Genomic DNA, 19202 nt, shown 5'->3' on the forward strand with positions numbered 1-19202 from the left:
ATGTGCCACAACTGACCACAATCTAATTATAGAGTTAAACTGATCTGTTCCATCTTGCAGAGATGCTAGCAATATACAGCCATCAGTGTAACCAGCTGCAAAACTATAAGTGATTGCATAATTTAAAGAACATAAACTACAGTCAAGATAACCTGAAGCTACTGTATTGTAGTTGGTTCTTTATCTGTCATCCCTAATTTACAATGGAAATTTGAAATGGTATTTTTATTCAAAGCACCCTTTTGTTTAGCTCTTTACAAGGTTCGGAAAATGACAAAATGTAGAATTCTGTCACCATTCTGCTGCTCCTGATAAAATAGTTTTTAGCTAACATTTACTTAATACTGTCCATATACACTAATTTGGGGTCATAAGATTTTAAAAAATATTTTAAAAGAAATCTTTTATGCTCACCAAGACTGGATTTAATTGATCAAAGTAAAAGCTGACCCCAAACTTTTAAGCGGTTGTTTTTGATAAATTAAACACATCAGTTTCTTTGTGTATCTCATAAACAAACTCATGTATTTCATTTATCATACACAATCATTTGTAATGGTGATGGTGTTGTTTCAAAGTGAAACTTTTGTCCCACACAATGCATTGTCTATATATTAATAAAGCCACAGTAAGTACAACTCACCGGACAGGACGACCTCAATCAGATCTCCCTCATGGATATCCTCAGCCGACGTTAACCGCTGGAGGATGTTGTCCGAGTTCAAATCATGGCGGAAGAGCAAGATCTTGTCGTACAAGCCAAAGAATCCACATTCTGGGAACTGAGCAGGAGAGAAGGGGATTTGTTTTTAATAATGAAATCAAACATCAGAAGAGTTTCTTTTCTTGTTCATAGCTTTGCATAAATACAAAGGCATTTTAGACAGAATTTCATATTCACTAATGATTTGAAATGTATAACATTATTATATAAATACGGCATAATTTGCAGTCTGCATTATGTAGTATTTTACAATAATGATCATATGACTGTATTATCCCGTTTATTTCACAGCTTAAAAGTTAGAGGTTCTAATTAGAGGGAAAAAAAACAGCAAAAGGTTTAAAAAAAAAATTTAGCATTAATTTATACAATATTATTACTATTGTTCCATTTTTTTCTATGGAAAATTAAGCTAGCAATAATACAACATGTCTTCCTCTATTTTAAGTTCTCTCTCATCTAGGCAGGCAGGCAGACAGATAGATAGATAGAGTGTGTTAAAAGAGAGAGAGAAAGGATGAAATGCTGAAAGTATCACTGTTATGTTGCTATGGACAGTACTGAATTATTGCTTAGACTGTAATACTCATTAACACACATGACCATTCAGAATCAAGTATTCCAGAGACCCATATAATAATGTGTGATGAATCCTAATTCCTGTGCTCGAGCCAAAGACAGCATGACAAGAAAGAGACACAGAGAGAAACATCCAGGCCCTGTTTTCCAGCAATGGCTTGCCTCTAAGGAGATTACTAAAGCTGGGAGGCATGCGGAGCCGAGCAGAGTCTGGAATATTAGCCCAGCAAAGGGAAGGTCTGAAAAACATCTGTTGAAATCAAGCCCACAGTGATGAGTCACACTACTGTTCTCCACTTCCTCCAGCTCAGTTCTTCTCCACGTGGATGAAATGCCAAACACTAAAAAAAAATTACTTGCAAGATAGAGGGCTCATTACCCTTGCTTATATGAATTTTTTTTTCTTCACATTTTTAAATATATCTATAAAACAAGGAAAATATTTGCACACAAAGCAAGTTGTGTAAGTGAAAGTGAAAGTGAAAGTGACGTGACATTCAGCCAAGTATGGTGACCCATACTCAGAATTTGTGCTCTGCATTTAACCCATCCGAAGTGCAACATACAGAGCAGTGAAACACACACACACACTGTGAACACACACCCGGAGCAGTGGGCAGCCATATGCTGCGGCGCCCGGGGAGCAGTTGGGGGTTCAGTGCCTTGCTCAAGGGCACCTAAGTCATGGTATTGACGGTTTAAAAAAAAAAAGCAAGGTTGTAAATTAAACTTTGTTTACTTTTACAAGAAAACGCTATTTAATTTTTTCTACTTCAGAAAATGTGAATTCAGTGTGTTACTATTTTTTTTTTTCCATTATCAGTGAAATAAACTAGCAATTTCTGAGTGAATTTTGTTTCAAGGTAAATTCTACATTTTTACATTATCGTCAGGAATTTAGGCAATTGACTTTGTATGTTAGTTGTAAATAGTTAAGTTAGTAAACCTAGTTAAGAGGGAAGCATAAACATTCCAAAATGGAACAGTCCCACAGTCAGAGGTGAGAAGTCCTGTCAGGATACGATCACAGCCAATTCTGAGGTATTTCCTCTTATCAAGAATCACCAAACACCCTCCCATTCAGACTAGAGGCTGAATATTTCACCCTGACATGTCTCTGGTGTACTCCACAATCTCTGGGATCTACATCAGGTCTTTTCAAACTAAAGCATATTTGGGAGTATTTTGAGAAAGAGTCACAGAATAAGTAAAGTTAAGTCAATTCATATATATGTATAATGCTACAAAATACACATACAAAGCTGATTTACAGGAAATCATGATGTTGATGTTTATAATAAAATAATGGCAAATTTATACATTAATACAAATACATTTATACATTATACAAAGGAATCAAGCATCTGAGGGTTGCTACATAGTTCTGTATATCGTTGACTGATAAAGCACGACACATAGGCTACTGTACATCCAACTTTATATAAAGAGCTGGGCAATAATTTAGTTACATTCTGAAATAAACAGTTTTTTTGTTTGTTTGTTTTTTAACAGTTATTTGGAGTTTGCTAGCTTGTGAGGAAGCGTTTCCGAAGCCTTTCACAACAGCCCAAATGGAAATATTGGATATCAGATACGAGGGGATGAAAGATGGTGGAGAGGAAGCGAGGGGGCATAGGAATGGATGGGTGAGGATCAAAGCTGCCCCTTGCTGAAGGTTCTGGATGGGGTATGTCTCACTGCCAACGAAAAAATCCATCTAACACAGCTGTTTCCCGTCCGGGTCTTGACACACAATGTATCAAAAACAATACTCCCCATAATGCCAGGCCCAATGAATCTCACAGCCAATGTTTTTGGCATTGCCCCAGTGTCACCTGTGGTCAGAAATCCCTCTGTCTCTGGACCAGCTGTGTACTGACTCTAGACCCAGATCCCACAATCAATACAATGACTGACATAAAAAAATTAAAAAAATAAAAATAAAATCATGAAGGAAAGGAAAAATAATAAGAGTGAACTATGGATTCATTTTTAGTCCACAACTTTGTTGAATAGTTATATGCATTTTTATATATAGTTTTATGTGTACATATATATATATATATATATATATATATATATAATATATATACACATATATATATATATATATATATAATATATATATATATATATATATATATATATATATATATAGACACACATATATATATGTGTATATATATATGTATATGTATATATATATATATATATATATATATATATATATATATATATATATATATATATATATATATAAGACACAACACACACACATATATATATATATATATATATATATATATACATATATACATATATATACATATACATATATATACATATATATACATATACATATATATACATATATATACATATACATATACATATATATATACATATATATATACATATACATATATATATACATATATATATACATATACATATATACATATATATATATATATACACCACATATATATACATACATATATACACATATATATACATACATGTATATATCACATATATATACATACATGTATATATACACATATATATATACACATGTATATATACACATATATATATATATATATATATATATATATATATGTGTGTGTGTTCATGGTGTGTGCAGTGTTCACTACTTACTGCTGTGTGTGTGCGCACTTGGATGGGTACTCTTTTTTTTTGTCTATTTTTAGATTATTTTGTCTATTCAATGCTTTTCTCATTTAACACGATGATAACTTAAAATGATTGTTTGAGGGGTAATTTCTCATCCAAAATTTATGTATGGTTAATTTGTGATTAGATTATTTAATCTGCACATCATGTAGTTAATTAGATTAAACATTTTAGCTCTTGACAGCATTATTTAAAGTTCAAGAAAATCCACTGTTTAAAGTGGTGCTAATATGCTTTTTCACTTTTTCAACTTTAGTTAGTCTGTAATGTTGCTGTTTGAGCATAAAAAAGATCTGCAAAGTTACAAAGCTCAAAGTCCAATTCAAAAGGAGATATTTTAATGAACAGAAATCACTTTTCAAAAACTACAACGAACGACTCGTTTGGACTACAACGCATATTTTTCGGGATTTGTGATATCACAAAGATAGACAAATGGTACGAGACCTAGTTGAGCTGCACTAGAGAAGGCAACGAGTGTTATCACTATGTTGGAGATGCTCTAGTGTTCCCAAGGCAGATGAACTTAGACTAGTTACAATCATCCGGGTTTAAATCACGCTCAAATTGATTTGATTTTGACGCAATATTTACACTAAAGCTCACAGCAGGCGGCTGTGGTAAGGGCATGACATTTCCCAACCAGGAGAGTGGAGCAAATCACAACACACACTGACCCAGCTAACCAATCACAGCACATTTCGTATTTCAGAAGGCGGTCCTTCATTTGATACAGGAACTATTCCAGCCCTTCATGGACACTGGATCTATTCTGCATCCCATTTCATTCACAGCAGATAAATGATCATCCCTTGGTTGTCTGAATGATCTTGCTCAGGCTGGAGTTGTCTGCCAAAGATGCATAAAGACATCAACTACTGGACACTAGCAATGGCAAGGGGTACTGCATATATATCATGATAGTCAGAGTAGTTATTTATATATATATATAAATAAAAATAATTATTGTTTTTTTTGTGAGTGCATTCTTTATTTTGTTTTTTTTTTATGTATTTCATATGACTGACGTTTTACAGGCTGCTCCTGACATGTATCCTTCCTGAGAGAGAAGTCACTGAGAGCATTCCTCCCTGCTCTGTGCCCAAGCGCGCACACACACACACACACAAATTCTCTTCATTTTCTTTGCTGCATTTCTGTTCTGTTCTAGCTTATTTCCTAATCTAGCTTTCTAATAAACCTTACATTTTGTACTTCACATTCAGTGACTGCCTTTCTTCCTCTATTGTAAGTCGTTGTGGAAAAAAGCTTCTGCTAAATGCATAAACGTGAATGCTGTTCTTAGGTAAGTATGTTTGTAAGTCTAAGTAGCCACCAAAATCCATGACATACAGTTATAATATGTTATGTGATGCAGCGATTTCTCCAGCTCATTGAGTGGGTGATCCAATCACAGCAGAGAAGCTATAGGACGGAGCAAGCAGGACTGATCATAAGGCTCATATTTCACTCCTGTTGCCAGCGATGACTCTCCCTCCAGCTTACTCATTGTTTTCTATCCTCTCTTATTTCCGTCTGTGTCTATATGTCTATCCTTCTCTTCTCTCTCATGCGCTTTCTTTCTGTCTCCCAGATACATTCATCAGAGCACAAAAATTTATGGCCACACAGTTATATTATATTATTTTATAAACACAAGCTATTGGCACTATTCAGTCAGTCTCATTAACATGAAAAAAATGGGGCAGAAGAATTTTTTTATTTCATTATAATTTATGTATTTATTTAATTTCACCTATTTAACTATGTCTTGATTATTTGTATTTATTTATTTTGCAGTAACCATTGCAGTAAACATTTTGCAACTTGTATGCACTTTGTAGCGCTAGCTCAGCCAGATCATGTCTTTTTAATTTCTAAGAGAGCACTTTTCTTCCCATTGATAAACTGAATGATTATCAATACATAAATCAAACTGCCTCAGAATGTCAATGACTTTGTAATAAAATTTTCAGAGAGGACCAGATTGTGTCTCAGTGTCTAAAGGCCTTTTACACTTCCTTGCAGTATGACTATCAGCTGAGCAGATCACTTACTCAACAGCCAGGAAATGTAAGCAGTTCATAACACAGTTTTGCCCATCTATGCAAACTATTCTCACCGATAAAGTTAACACGGTGCTTCAAGACTCTGAGAAAAGTGAGGCCTCCATATGGTTTTCATTGTATGAATTTGCCACTATTAGCATAATAAGAGGAAATCTCAATTTTTGTGCACTAACAGTAGTTCCATTGTTGTGTCTCCATGGCATGTGGGTACTTTTTTGTTAGGGGTTGTTGTCATTGGTTCTACAAAAAACTACAAAGAGAATAATGGAAGACAAAATCTTGAAAGCCGTATTTCTTTTTGGGCAGTAAAAGGTCAAACTTGACGAAGTGCCACACCATCTGTGTGTGATTTCAAACTATATTGTGATTTAAATTTGATATGTAAGGTACATTTAAGCTAAATAAGCTTTTATACACACACACACACACACACACACACACATATATATATATATATACACACACATATATAATTCTTATTATCAATTAAAAAAATATTTTAATAATATCACTAGTAAAATAAATATATTCATCCATACATACATAGAGCTGCACAACTTAAACCTGAAATTGTGATACATCTTTTTTCCCCTTTTTTATTATAAAGCGCTACTGTATTACTAAAATATTAATATATTTCATTTTTAAATGTAATTTTTATAATTACAGTTAAATATTATAATTATCATCATCAAAAAATATGATTTGTTGTTGTTAAATTATTGTAATATTATCTCATATGGGGTTAATTTAATACGAAATGCTGTCTATTATTCAGTGACAATTTGACAAGCAATTGACTTCTGTTTCTGACACTACTTTTTATGAAAACATAAACGTCCCAGCGTGTTTACGCAAAATGTCCTACCTGTATACTGGATGCAATGATAAGTCATTTCATCAGAGGACCTTTCAAATGGTTTTGGGCTTGACATTCCTCTGGAGAACATCCACAGGAAAGAGTTGATCATACTTTCCATGTTGTAACTAGCCATGACTTATGAAGGGAAAGCAATCTGTTTCATTTTGGGCCAATGTCTTGAGGTTTTCTCTTCCTGTTAAAAAAAGATCTTTCTGTAATTATACCTAGATCTGTTTTTCCACTTGAATGGATGTCAGGTAAGCCCTCCTGAACTCTTGACACTCATTCTGAAAGATCATGGACTTGAAGAGGTTCAGATTTCCAACAATGACATCAGGGGAGAAAAGAACACGTATGGCTCAAAATGTTTAAAAAATTATGGTTAATTCTCTTAAAATACATAACTGCACGTGTTTTTGGGCCCTCATTTATCAACAGTGCATAGAAAAGGTTTTTATTTATTAAACGCGCAAACGCGGTTCTTATGCACACCAGTAAGTAATCATTGTTGATAAATCTTACATTCTTATGTACATTCTGATGTGCACGTGATGTCAAGTTTTGTATACAAGTGTAATAACAGTAATAGTTACAAATTGTTTTATTTAGACTAGAAGTCTATGGTAATTCACAATTACCTCAAACTCCTTACTGTTTATAAAATACTGTTTATGCTTTCAGCAAATTAATTTTTTGTTGGGCGATGGACCTTGTTGGGAAATCAAATACTACATCACTGATCTGGAGCAATCTTCATTCATGTCACCTATACGCATTGTACAAGTTTCTTAAAGTTCTCAGGATCGCAAACGCCTGGCTGGTCAGGTTTGATGAGGCTTTTTCCAAATTGGCCAAATACAAACGAGACAGCGATAAATGAAAGATGTTAACAAGAAATGTGGCAACGATCCCTATTTCAAAGAGAGCTCATGCAGACAAGGAGTTAATGCACCCGCTTGCTTCGCGACAGAACGGAACAACGAACCGTGTCCACACCGGACATGACACTGCCGCGTCGCAACAGGTTGAGTCTCTACACAGGACATCTGAACTCTGGGTCAGTACCTCATAAATAGGACGAGGCAGTTTACTCTCGGGATCTGTCATGTCACATACAGTGTAGCATCACTGATTATAATGAGTTCTATAGTATTTTGCTGTGTCTCGCCACTCGCATCCGAAAGACAGGGTGTATTTTTTTTGTTGTTGGTTTTTTTACACCAACAATATACTATAGGCGTACTACTTACAGAACTCAGTGATTTTCAAACTTGATATGCTGTTGTGGTAGGCCAGTTTCAAATTGCATATCTGGCACACTGCCTTTGCCTTGTCCTCACTCAATTTAAAGTGCTCCCACACAGCTGAGGTCTTCTGCATTTTTGTCTTTTCTTCCAGATAAACTGAATCATGACGTTCATGACATTCACCCATGGGTGATTCATATTCAAGCGCGAATGAGAACCGTTTTGCAGGGAAAGCCATGTGTTTGAAAAAAAAAAAAGAATATGAAAATGTTAATGAAAGTGACACTGGGAGTTAAAAAAACAGGAATATCATTAGTAAATTATTTTGGGGGGGTGGGGGGCTGTGCCCCACCCTTTGCACCACCACTGAATGAACATATCACGCCTCATGTAATCACTCAATCAGTGTTTCAACCGTGGAATGACACCAGTAAAACAGCTTGTAAATAAAATGTCATATAGCATTTCATTAAGAGTCAAGTCATCAATGTCCACAGCTCATTAGTTCGCTAGAGAAATTAAGTCTAGAGAAGAGCGTTTCACCAAATATTAGACCTGTTACCGATGTATTAATTATTTAATGTTTAAATAAATCTGTTATGAAATTAGTTATGAGAGGCACTGTGTAAATTAATATATTTCAACAACAAACTGAATTTTTACAATTTAGAAATAATTTAAAAACTGCATTATGTGCAATTTACATGTTTGCATACATTTTTTTTTTTTTTTTTTGTAAGTTTCTTTAATGGTTGATTATTGTCCTCATACTAAGAAATACTGAAATTCATTAACCATTTTTATGTGGATGTTTCCAGGAACTGTTTAACACTCTGGCCACTACATTAAATATGGTATTTTCCATAGCAGGAGCAGATGTGTGCTTGCTATATTGCCCACTGGGTTGGGCTGGGGGAAATTTATTTCCTGCCCATTTTGCAATTTGTGAAGGCCAGTGGAATCACGGCACACTCCAATTTTTAAGTGCACCCTCTATTTAACAATTCTTCTCCATTTCTCTTACTCTCTATTTGAGTTCTTCTGCAATCCACATCCAGGTTTCTGTTACTGTAGTAACCGAACAATGTTGTGAACTATCCTCCAATGAACTTGTAAGAGTATAATGATTAAGTGAACTCTCAAAAAACAAGCAGATTTTCCCCCTTTTCCTGTCAGCTGCTGTGGTAATTTATCTACAATAATTTTCCATTGAAATTAAAAATGACCAGATGTGTTTAAAACTAATAGACAAAGAACCACTTAAACAGTCTGCACTAGTTTAGTATGCAAAGACTTTAAAACCAGCCATTTTACAAAAAACAAAAAATCAGTATGAAACTGCATGACAACTATGTTCGGAATGCGTATAAATTTTGTTTCTGTATTGTGATGTAATTATGAGTAAAACAAAATCTAACAGTCAGTAGAAAACAAGAAAACAACAACAACAAAAAAAAAACCCAGAGTGGGGATTTAATGGATCAAAAAAAAAAAAAAATACTTACTTTCCCTTCCAGAAAGATAGCTGGAACCCACTTTTGAGTAGGCCTTTTGCCCGGGACACAGAGACTTAAAGGGATACTCCACCCCAAAATTAAAATTTTGTCATTAATCACTTTGTCATTAATCGTTCCAAACCCGTAAAAGCTTCGTTCATCTTGGGAACACAATTTAAGATATTTTGGATGAAAACCGGGAGGCCTGTGACTGTCCCATAGACTGCCAAGTAAATAACAGTGTCGAACTTTGTGTCAGCATGTCATAAATAGAATGAAGCATCAGTTTACTGCATCCAGTGTACACTAGGGATGGGCGATATATCGCATGTGATTGTCAGGCGCATTTCGTCAGTAAAGCCGGTTCCCTGATTCGCTGCCATCACCTGCTTTCAAATGGAGCGGCATTTAATATACAGAGCAGTAGTTCATTGACAAGCTACGCAATATCGCGTTCATTATCGCAGATGAATCACCTTCAATAATGAACGCGATATTGCGTAGCTTGTCAATGAACTACTGCTCTGTATATTAAATGCAGCTCCATTTGAAAGCAGGTGATGGCGATTGAAACTAACAATCACACTGATGGGCCATTAGGGGATGGCCCTTTGTCTCTCAGGTGTGAATCACTAAATATTCATGGCCATTGTCACTCCACAAAACTTGTCTTACAAAATTTAAATCAATATATATATATATATATATATTTGTATATATATATATAGTATATATATATATATATATATGTATATGTATATACTATATATATATATATATATATATATATATATGTATATGTATATATATATATATATATTATTTTTTATTTTATTTATTTATTTATTTTTTGAATGAGTAAGCAGAATGATTTTCACATTATTTTGATGTAAATATTCTAGACTACAAGACTGATTACTCAAAAGTATTATACAGAACTTTTCAGTATGGGTTTTATGGCCTGATTTCAGCTACATTGTTTTCCCCGAAACTTACTAACCACACACAAAAATTTTCTTCTAAAAAATCATGTAGATCTTGCTCACATATTATTGTAGCACAGTTTGTGCTGAATACAAAAAAGTTACATGTTGACCAATAGTATGTTATAAGTAGCTGAAATAAGCACAAATGTTAAGGGCATGTCAAAACATCTCAAGGGCCCCAAAATCACCTCAGACCCCAGAGGGTTAAATAAACCTACTGTAGCTGAATAAATTTAAATAAATATTTTATATTTATTTGTTCTATTGTGTTTGTAATTTGCTTCTTTTTCTTATTTTTAAAGGGGTCATATGATGCTGCTAAAAATAACATTATTTTGTGTATTTGGTGTAATGAAATGTGTTTATGCGGTTTAAGGTTAAAAAACACATTATTTTCCACATACTGTACATTATTGTTTCTCCTCTATGCCCCGCCTTCTGAAACGCATCGCATTTTTACCAGGCCTATCAGTCTGAAAAGCGAGGTGTGCTCTGATTGGCCAGCTATCCAGTGCGTTGTGATTGGCCGAATGCATCAAGCGTGTGACCGAAATGTTACGCCTCTTAACATATTGTGATGCCCTGTCCGACCAGAGCGACGAGACAAACATAAAAACCATTATAAACATGATATAAAGATGATTTCTAGTTGTGTCCTCTTTTGGAAGACAAAAACAAAGTAGTTTCGCTTTCTCAACGAAACAGCATCACACAACGCGGGCTTGAGTGAGCACAGGCAGGGGAGGGCTTGAGAACAGTGGATTCGATGAAGGAGCTTATGGCAACTACATGTGACGACCCCTGGCTAGAAAGCCGATCCGGCGATCCACAGAGCAAAGTTGGTGTATTTCCTCAGCGACCAGCACGGATCAGCTCCAGGCATGACGAAGCGGATATCATCCTCTTTTGGAAGGCCAAACAAACTAGTTTCAATTTCACAGTGAAACACACAGCGTCTATCCGACATGGCGGCGGCAATAACAATACAACAACGAGAATAAAAGGTATGCCTTCTTTCTTTGAGTGAACATCTGGGCGGCGTTATGCAAATCTTCCCACATAGTGACGCAGAGATGTGTGGACAAGTATTAACTTTTATAAAGAATTTCTCTTTGGATTTGAGACTTTAGTCTTTGCAACTTTACAGATCATATTTATGCACCAAGAACTTGTAACAGTCCAAACAGAGAAAGGAAAAATTTTAATCGCATCATATGACCCCTTTAATAACAAAAATATAAATCGCTATCTCAAGATATTAATCGTGAAATAAAATTTCTATTCATGGAAGAAATCCACATTTGAGCAAATCCTGTTTCCAAGTTTCCTCATATTGCAAGGACTGGTTACTTTGTCTTTTGAGAGATATTGAGAGAATTTTCATGTTTTTTCCCATTACTTTGCCAAAAAAGCTGCACATTTTCTTCCACAGAGCTTGCTTTATCATTCTCTGATAACAAAATAGGGGCTGTTCTGGGCCAAAGAACACCATATACTCACTATTTTACAATGTTAAGCAGAGCATAGAACCACAGCAACCCACAAGCCACCAACTGTCCAACAGTCCTACATTTCAAATGCAGTTCAAATCAATAGACTGTCCTTGAAACGAGAGCAGAGGTTGAAAGAAGTGACCTGATTCACATTAGGTCAGTTTGAGATGTTTGATTTGACATCAGCGCTCAGGAATGTGAGGATTGCTGACTGCATGCCGGTGTTAGTGCGATGAACTCTTGTTTTTTACGATGCCTCCCTCCGTGGCTGCAGACAAGAGCCTGTGTGACACCAAAACAGGAAGTGCCTTGCAGATGTTTATTGCTCAAGTCTTTCTGAACTACAAATGCCCATCAGACCTCAGGAACAAGAAGCACAAACAGTTACTTTTGTCTGGAATTAGTCGAAGTCATAATGATTCCGCTGATTATTAATGAGAGTATAGAGTGACAGTGAAGCTGAGCGCAGATCGCTGTGTACATGCATACATAATTCATAAGTGATCCTATTGCTCATCCCTCTCCATAGTATGCCAAGTGCTGTGGTTTTTGCACTAAGGGGCAGAATGCAGTCTGCAAAAAGCCCTTCTCACGTAAAACTACAGATCACAAATGTCCTGAACAGACTTAAATATATCATTACTGTATGTAGGATGGAGAATGGAGAGCGTATCTGCTGTAGTGTTTTGTGAATAAATGTAATGTGAAAAGGCTGGTGAATCACTTCCATGAGTGTCTTCATCACATAAATAAAAGCCACCAGAAACAGAGTTCATCCAAAAGCATATCTAATAAGGCATCAGCATATAAAACACGTTCCTGTCTGCTCCCTGTTGACTGTGGCAGCTCTGCGTTCTGCTGAGTGCTAGAATTCATGCTTTCCCAAGTCAGGTCAAATTCCTCCAGCAGAGCACTGGGGAGGCTGAGGGACTGTATTAGTAACAGCATGCACAGTGTGTGTGGGTGGGTGGGTGTGTGTGTGTGTGTGTGTGTGTGTGTGTGTGTGTGTGTGTGTGTGTGTGTGTGTGTGTGTGTGTGTGTGTGTGTGTGTGAATAAAGATGGCCATGATGATAGGAGAAACCAGAGTCATATTTTCCACCGATATCAAAGCCATATGATCCTGCACAACTGGATCTCAGCAGATGTCGTTTGCTGTTGCTGAGAGAGTGATACAGAACAGCTCTGAAAAACGTTCCTGGCCTGCATTCCCTTCAGCCTTTCCAAGATTGTATCAGAAAATGGATTTATGTTGTAGAGACCAAGGTGCAAATTAACAGAGACCTATACCTAGCGACAACATAAAAACAGCCTTCTCTATTGTTTAATTTTTTGTTCTGCTTACTGAAACATTAGCTATGTTTCCATCACTGTGTTTTTATGCGTATTTTGAAATATCACATCAGAAATGAGTGATGGAAATAGCAAATTCAGAAAAAAAAAAAACCTTAATTCACAAAAAAGTTTATAGGCTCGCTTTAGGTGGTCTTTGACTTGTGCAAAGAAGAGTTAATGCGAATATTGGGAGATGGAAACGCATTTGCAAAAACTTGTCAAAAAAGTCATGTGATTTTGTGTGATAGGACGGCATAACTTGAATAACCAGCGGACCGATCTCGTTGCACAGCATCTCAAATGTTGCTTTGGTCATTCTGCAATGCCTGAGCCAAAGTCTGTCAAAGTATTTCTGTATAATTGCCTCCCAGAACTGTCTTACACGACTGCGTTCCCAAACAGCAGGCATCCACCCCCGAAAGCAATGACGGCATTTATTGTGTTTCACCTGCTCGCTCTGAGGCGCAAGTAATTTATTATATATGAAAATTATTACATACAATGGCTTCTCCTACTTTTCTTAGTAATATTTAGTGCCATTTTTTTAGGAAGTGACCATTTTGTTCTCTTTGACTTGTTGGGTGCTTTATTCACAAATGTTTTGTGCCATATTTAAATTTGGCTTAAATTCACAACTTTGGATGGAAACATAGCTATTGACACATACTTTGAATATGAAGTCAAAGTTTCAGATTCAGTTTCAATGCTGCCATCATGTCCGAATGACTGCTTTAAAAAAATATATAATTTCAATGAAAATTTGTACCTTTACAGCGCTCCAGACAAAAAAAATAAATTACATAAGTAGCAAAAGAAACAAAAATAGGTGCCACAAGTTGTAATATCATTTTTATTTTTAAGTTCCACAGAATAAAGTTTTTTTTTTTTTTTTTTTTTTTTTTTTTGTACATTTCAATCATTTTGTCTTATTTATGTCTCAGTTTTTCTTGTCTTTATCAGAACTTTAATCCATTTCGTAGATGTCCTGGGAACTAAGGTTCACTTAAAGTGGGAACTAAATGATTGTTATGTGGCATTGTTAACAAGCTTTAAATGTTTCCCGCAGCTTGAAACACAGAATGAGCAATTACATGAGACATTTCAGTAAGTTGCACTGTCTCTTATCTTATGACATGCCTTTTGATGTCCACTCATGTTTATTACGTACTATAGTAGTAAAGAGAAAGATATGATGGGTTCACACGCCACTTGAATTGAGGCACTAAAGCAATCGCTTATGCCAAGTGAAAAAATGGGGGGGGCATGCAAACTCCACACCGAAAGACATCAGACTCAAATAATTAATGTAACAGAATAAAATAATTATTTTTAATATTTTGAAATAATTACACATCTAATATACACTAGTGCTAAAAAAATCATTCTGTCTTTGTTTGGAAGTGGAAAAACAAAAATAATTTTAAACATAAAATAGATCACATAATAATTATGCCTTTCAAATTCTTCTGCACCTTCACAGTGAGCAGGACTGTTTTCAGGTCAGCTGGAGGGTGTGATTCATCAACAAGATGCTTGCTCTAAATGCCTGGACTGGGTGTTTGTACAAAATTGCTGTCTTAATGCTAACATCTTACAAGATTCCATAAAATATCAATGGAGTATTTTCCCCTCTGAATAACTAGCACCAATAAACTTAAAAAAAACAGCAGCAGCACATTGGCCTGAAGGAATGTGAACTTGACCCGAACTGCACTGCACAGACTGTACAAAGCCAGATGCAGCATGTCATTAACTCACTGCTCTTATGTGGCATATTGACCTGACATTCAGCATCTTTACCCAACAGTAATGGATGGGATATTTTTTTTCATTGGTAGGTTGACTGAATAGATAGATTCAGAAAATCAGGGCAATGATTTGATTTTAAGGTTTGGATTTTTCAAAAGGCAGGCACTTTATTTATGCTTTTTCTATGAATTGGTAGAAAAACCAAAGCCTGAGGTTTAGATTTAAAACTACCAATATGACTAAAAGAGTATAATGAGATGAGAATTCCAAATCCTTTACTCAAGACTGTAACTCCTACAGATTTTAAATTTCATACTCCAAATTTGGCACAGACCTACAGCCTGTTCTGATACAGTGTGCTGATCAGTCTAAGGTTTTTTTTTTCTATAACCAACAAATTCAAATTTCCCCATAATAGATATCTTCTGAATGTGTGCAATACTTTGTCAGTGACAGTGGTTCTTCATGCAGTGCAACAACTCGATTAATTAATGATCTGTTTATTTTCATTACTGACTTATTCAAAATTTCAGACATTAATATTTGAAGCCCTACTAGGAAAGCACCTAAATATTGGACGCTAAAAAGAGAAATATGAACAGAAACTGATCCAATAACTGAAACTGACATGAAGTAGCTAATTAAAGCAGGCTACATCATATTTAATGGAAACACTGTGTGATGATGAGATCTACTCAGAAAGGGCATGTGTTTACTGTATACACAATGTATGACATAATTTGAACGACTAAAATAAAAACCTCTTGTTTAGTGTCTGATTGATAAAGAGTGTTTACTGTTCTAATAGATTGTGTGTACACACTTATCTGCCCCATATATTACCAGACAGGTAAAGATGTGCTTGTATTATCCAAAAAACTTGGAATATTTGTCCTCTCCCCAAATTTGTCACTGCTGAAACAGAAACAATAATTTAATTAGAAGGGTTATACTGACCTATTAAGATTTTGCTTACAACTACATTGTATATATATATATATATATATTTTTTTTTTTTTTTTTTGTTATTTAAAAAAAAAAAATTCAGAGGTAAATCAATAACAGTTACATTTTTTACAATATTTCAATTGTAATTTATGAGATCTGTTATATTTTGAATCAATTTTCTTTGTAAAAGGCAAAAAGTTGATCATACTGATTTCAAAGTTAAGGATTCATTAGTATGAATATACATTTCAATATACATTCATTAGTTTGAATATGCTTTATTTTTGACAAAACATCCCATGTTTTGGTAATGACTGCACATTTTCGATAGTGACAGTTATGCTTTAGTAGTGACCACATCACATTACAGAATTAACTTGCAAACTAAAACACTACTAAAACATACTAAAATACAAAAAAAAAAAAAAAACTATTTCCCCCAAATATGAGGTTTGTGTGTTCCCTTTTGTCACTACCGAAACAATGATGTTGATGATGAAAGGTGTTCGGCAGTGACATTCCTTAGAGTTACACACAGATTTTTCAGACTTTTGAACACATTTATATTAAAATGGTGGGGTCTATCTACTCTGTAGCTATGAGAGAGTAAATATTTCCTGATCATAAATGTAGAGGTGTAGTTAATTTCAGACTCAGCCAATGGACTAAAACATCCACTGTTTCGGTAGTGACATGAATATTTAGTGTAGAGGTGTATTTTTTTTATGATTAAGGTTTTGTAATTAAAGAAAATATAAAATAAATATTTTTGTGAATTTTATTTTTTAAAAGAATCAAAAAGATATTTTTAAAAACAACAATGGGAAAAAATAAAAAAATATATTTTAATAAGTTGAAATTTAGGTGTTAGGGTTCAGGACAGCCACCTACCAAATGAAAGTATCCAATAAATGATGATTTTGTATATATTAAGCTTACTAATATTTTAAATATTATTGTGGGTTTCAATAGAGGCAATCTAAGGCAATCTAAGGCTATGTTTACACGACAACGATGTAGTCAAAAATCGAAAAGTTTTTCCCTCACATTTTAAAAGTTTAACTTATACACGTTTTCAAAACGATTTGCGTTTACACATTTCCGCAAAAACACCGAAACACTGTATTACGTATGCCAGGCCAGTAGTTGGCGCTGTCACTTTGTTAGTAAACAGTACCTGTAGGGAAGTGATGATTATATGTTGTATATGATGCGTCTCCGCTGTTGGTTGTAATATTGGTGAAGTAAATCCAAACTTTGCTGAAGAAGTGTTAGCAAACTCTTGAGCAGCAACAACAGTACCATGTACTCCGCCACTGTTGTGTATGTTTGTTCACGCTTGCCTTTAAAATCATTACGTACTGCGCATGTCTACATACCTAACACGTACTACGCACGTGCATGACGTCACCGTTTGCAAAGATTCCCACATTGGGTATTTACACGCAAATGATAATGGTGACGTTTTAAAAAATGTGCACTTTTAAACCCGTTTTCAAAAATATGCGTTTTCAGTCCCCAAAACGCCATTGTCATGTAAACGAACAGGCAAAACGTATAAAAAGTTTCCAGTTTTTGTCTGAAAATGTTGTCGTGTAAACGGCTCCTTATTAAACATCTAAGATTTGAATATAGGGATGTGCAATTAATCGAAAAATGGTTTCGATTTCGATTTTGGCCTCCAACGATCATGACAATACAAAAATCGAGATAAAATGAAAGTAAAGAGTTGAGAATGAAAATATGCATGTAACGATAAATTGGATCCGTGTGGCTCTTAAAGTGAAAGCGGGCTATTTTCCTGCTGTGACTGTGTGCTTATTAATCAAACAACAAAAGACAAATTCTAAATCACACACTGCTCTTGAGCGAAGGATTTTTGTAGCTTTAAGAAACAAAAAAAAGTGTAATTCTTACAGTGTAGAATATGCTGTTTTATTTTACATATGATTATTCATTTCTGTAGTAGTCTGTAAACTGCTTGAGACTTGCATAACAAAAACATTAAAGCACAGTTTGTTTCATTTGTATCTTTTTATTCTATTGTATTTGTCCTTTGCTTTTTTATTACTGACAGTTTAATTATTTTCAATAATTCTGAGGACTTTGTTTGTTTGAATTTCCGCTGGTCTCTAAAATGTAGATGTCGTAGAAACCTTATTTACAGGAAATACATATTTGATAGTATCACTTTTAAATCACATCTTTAAATAAATCACTCATATAAAGTTTAGTTATATGGCCCCCTCATAATCGTGTTAAATAATCGTGATTACAAAACTGACCAAAATAATTGTGATTATGATTTTTGCCATAATCGAGCAGCCCTATCTGAATAATTAAATGCTTTCTAAATGTGTTTTTTTTTGGTTGTGGGACAGCAGTTTGGACCGATTCTGTAGAATGGCCCATATATACATATAAATCACAACAAAGGCTCCTTTCAAATGCAGCTTCGAAATGCATCCTTCGTTTCCACTGCTATGACAACACTTTTAAATGTGAGTATTAGGTTGTAACTTACTCGAATATCTAACAATACAAAGGTTACAAAAAAAACTTTTAAAGTGATTCAAACTTAGATGTACTAAGAAGCAATTTTATAATAGTTTATACTTTTTATTACACACATAAATGGCCCAAGGTGAAAATAATCAGACCAATTGCATACCTTGTTTTGTTTTCAGACAGTTACATGTAAATATTCCGCTGAATTGGGACACAGCTATAGTGTTAAGTTGACAAAATATTTGCATTACAGTACAGTGCTTCAGGCTGTTCTGATTTAGGTTTTTTTTTTTTCCCTAATTGACTGGACTGATTTCCTGTTTTCCTTTAGTGAACAATCAAAAATCTCTTTGTGTAACATCAATATCTATCTATTGCATCTAAACTACCTAGATTTGTCCTAGCAACCACCCAAACACAACCCTCTACATTGCGAGCAAATCACTAGCATATGCGACTAAATCTTCACTTTGGGCGACTAGATGTCTAATATTAGCTAATAAATTCTTGG

General features: G+C 34.7%; 1 protein-coding gene across 4 annotated transcripts in view; it reads right to left on the reverse strand.

The window, feature by feature from the left end:
• The window catches only part of LOC109080080 (serine/threonine-protein kinase D3-like), an 85534-nt gene that overhangs the window by 55511 nt on the left and 10821 nt on the right, over positions 1-19202 (reverse strand). For all 4 annotated transcript variants that reach the window (XM_042774334.1, XM_042774332.1, XM_042774333.1 and 1 more), the window contains exon 3: positions 644-782. In XM_042774334.1, the coding sequence (XP_042630268.1) occupies positions 644-782 (139 nt within the window). The remainder of the gene's footprint in view (positions 1-643; positions 783-19202) is intronic.

Source organism: Cyprinus carpio, chromosome A17 (assembly GCF_018340385.1).
Source record: "Cyprinus carpio isolate SPL01 chromosome A17, ASM1834038v1, whole genome shotgun sequence".
Lineage (NCBI taxonomy): Eukaryota > Metazoa > Chordata > Actinopteri > Cypriniformes > Cyprinidae > Cyprinus > Cyprinus carpio.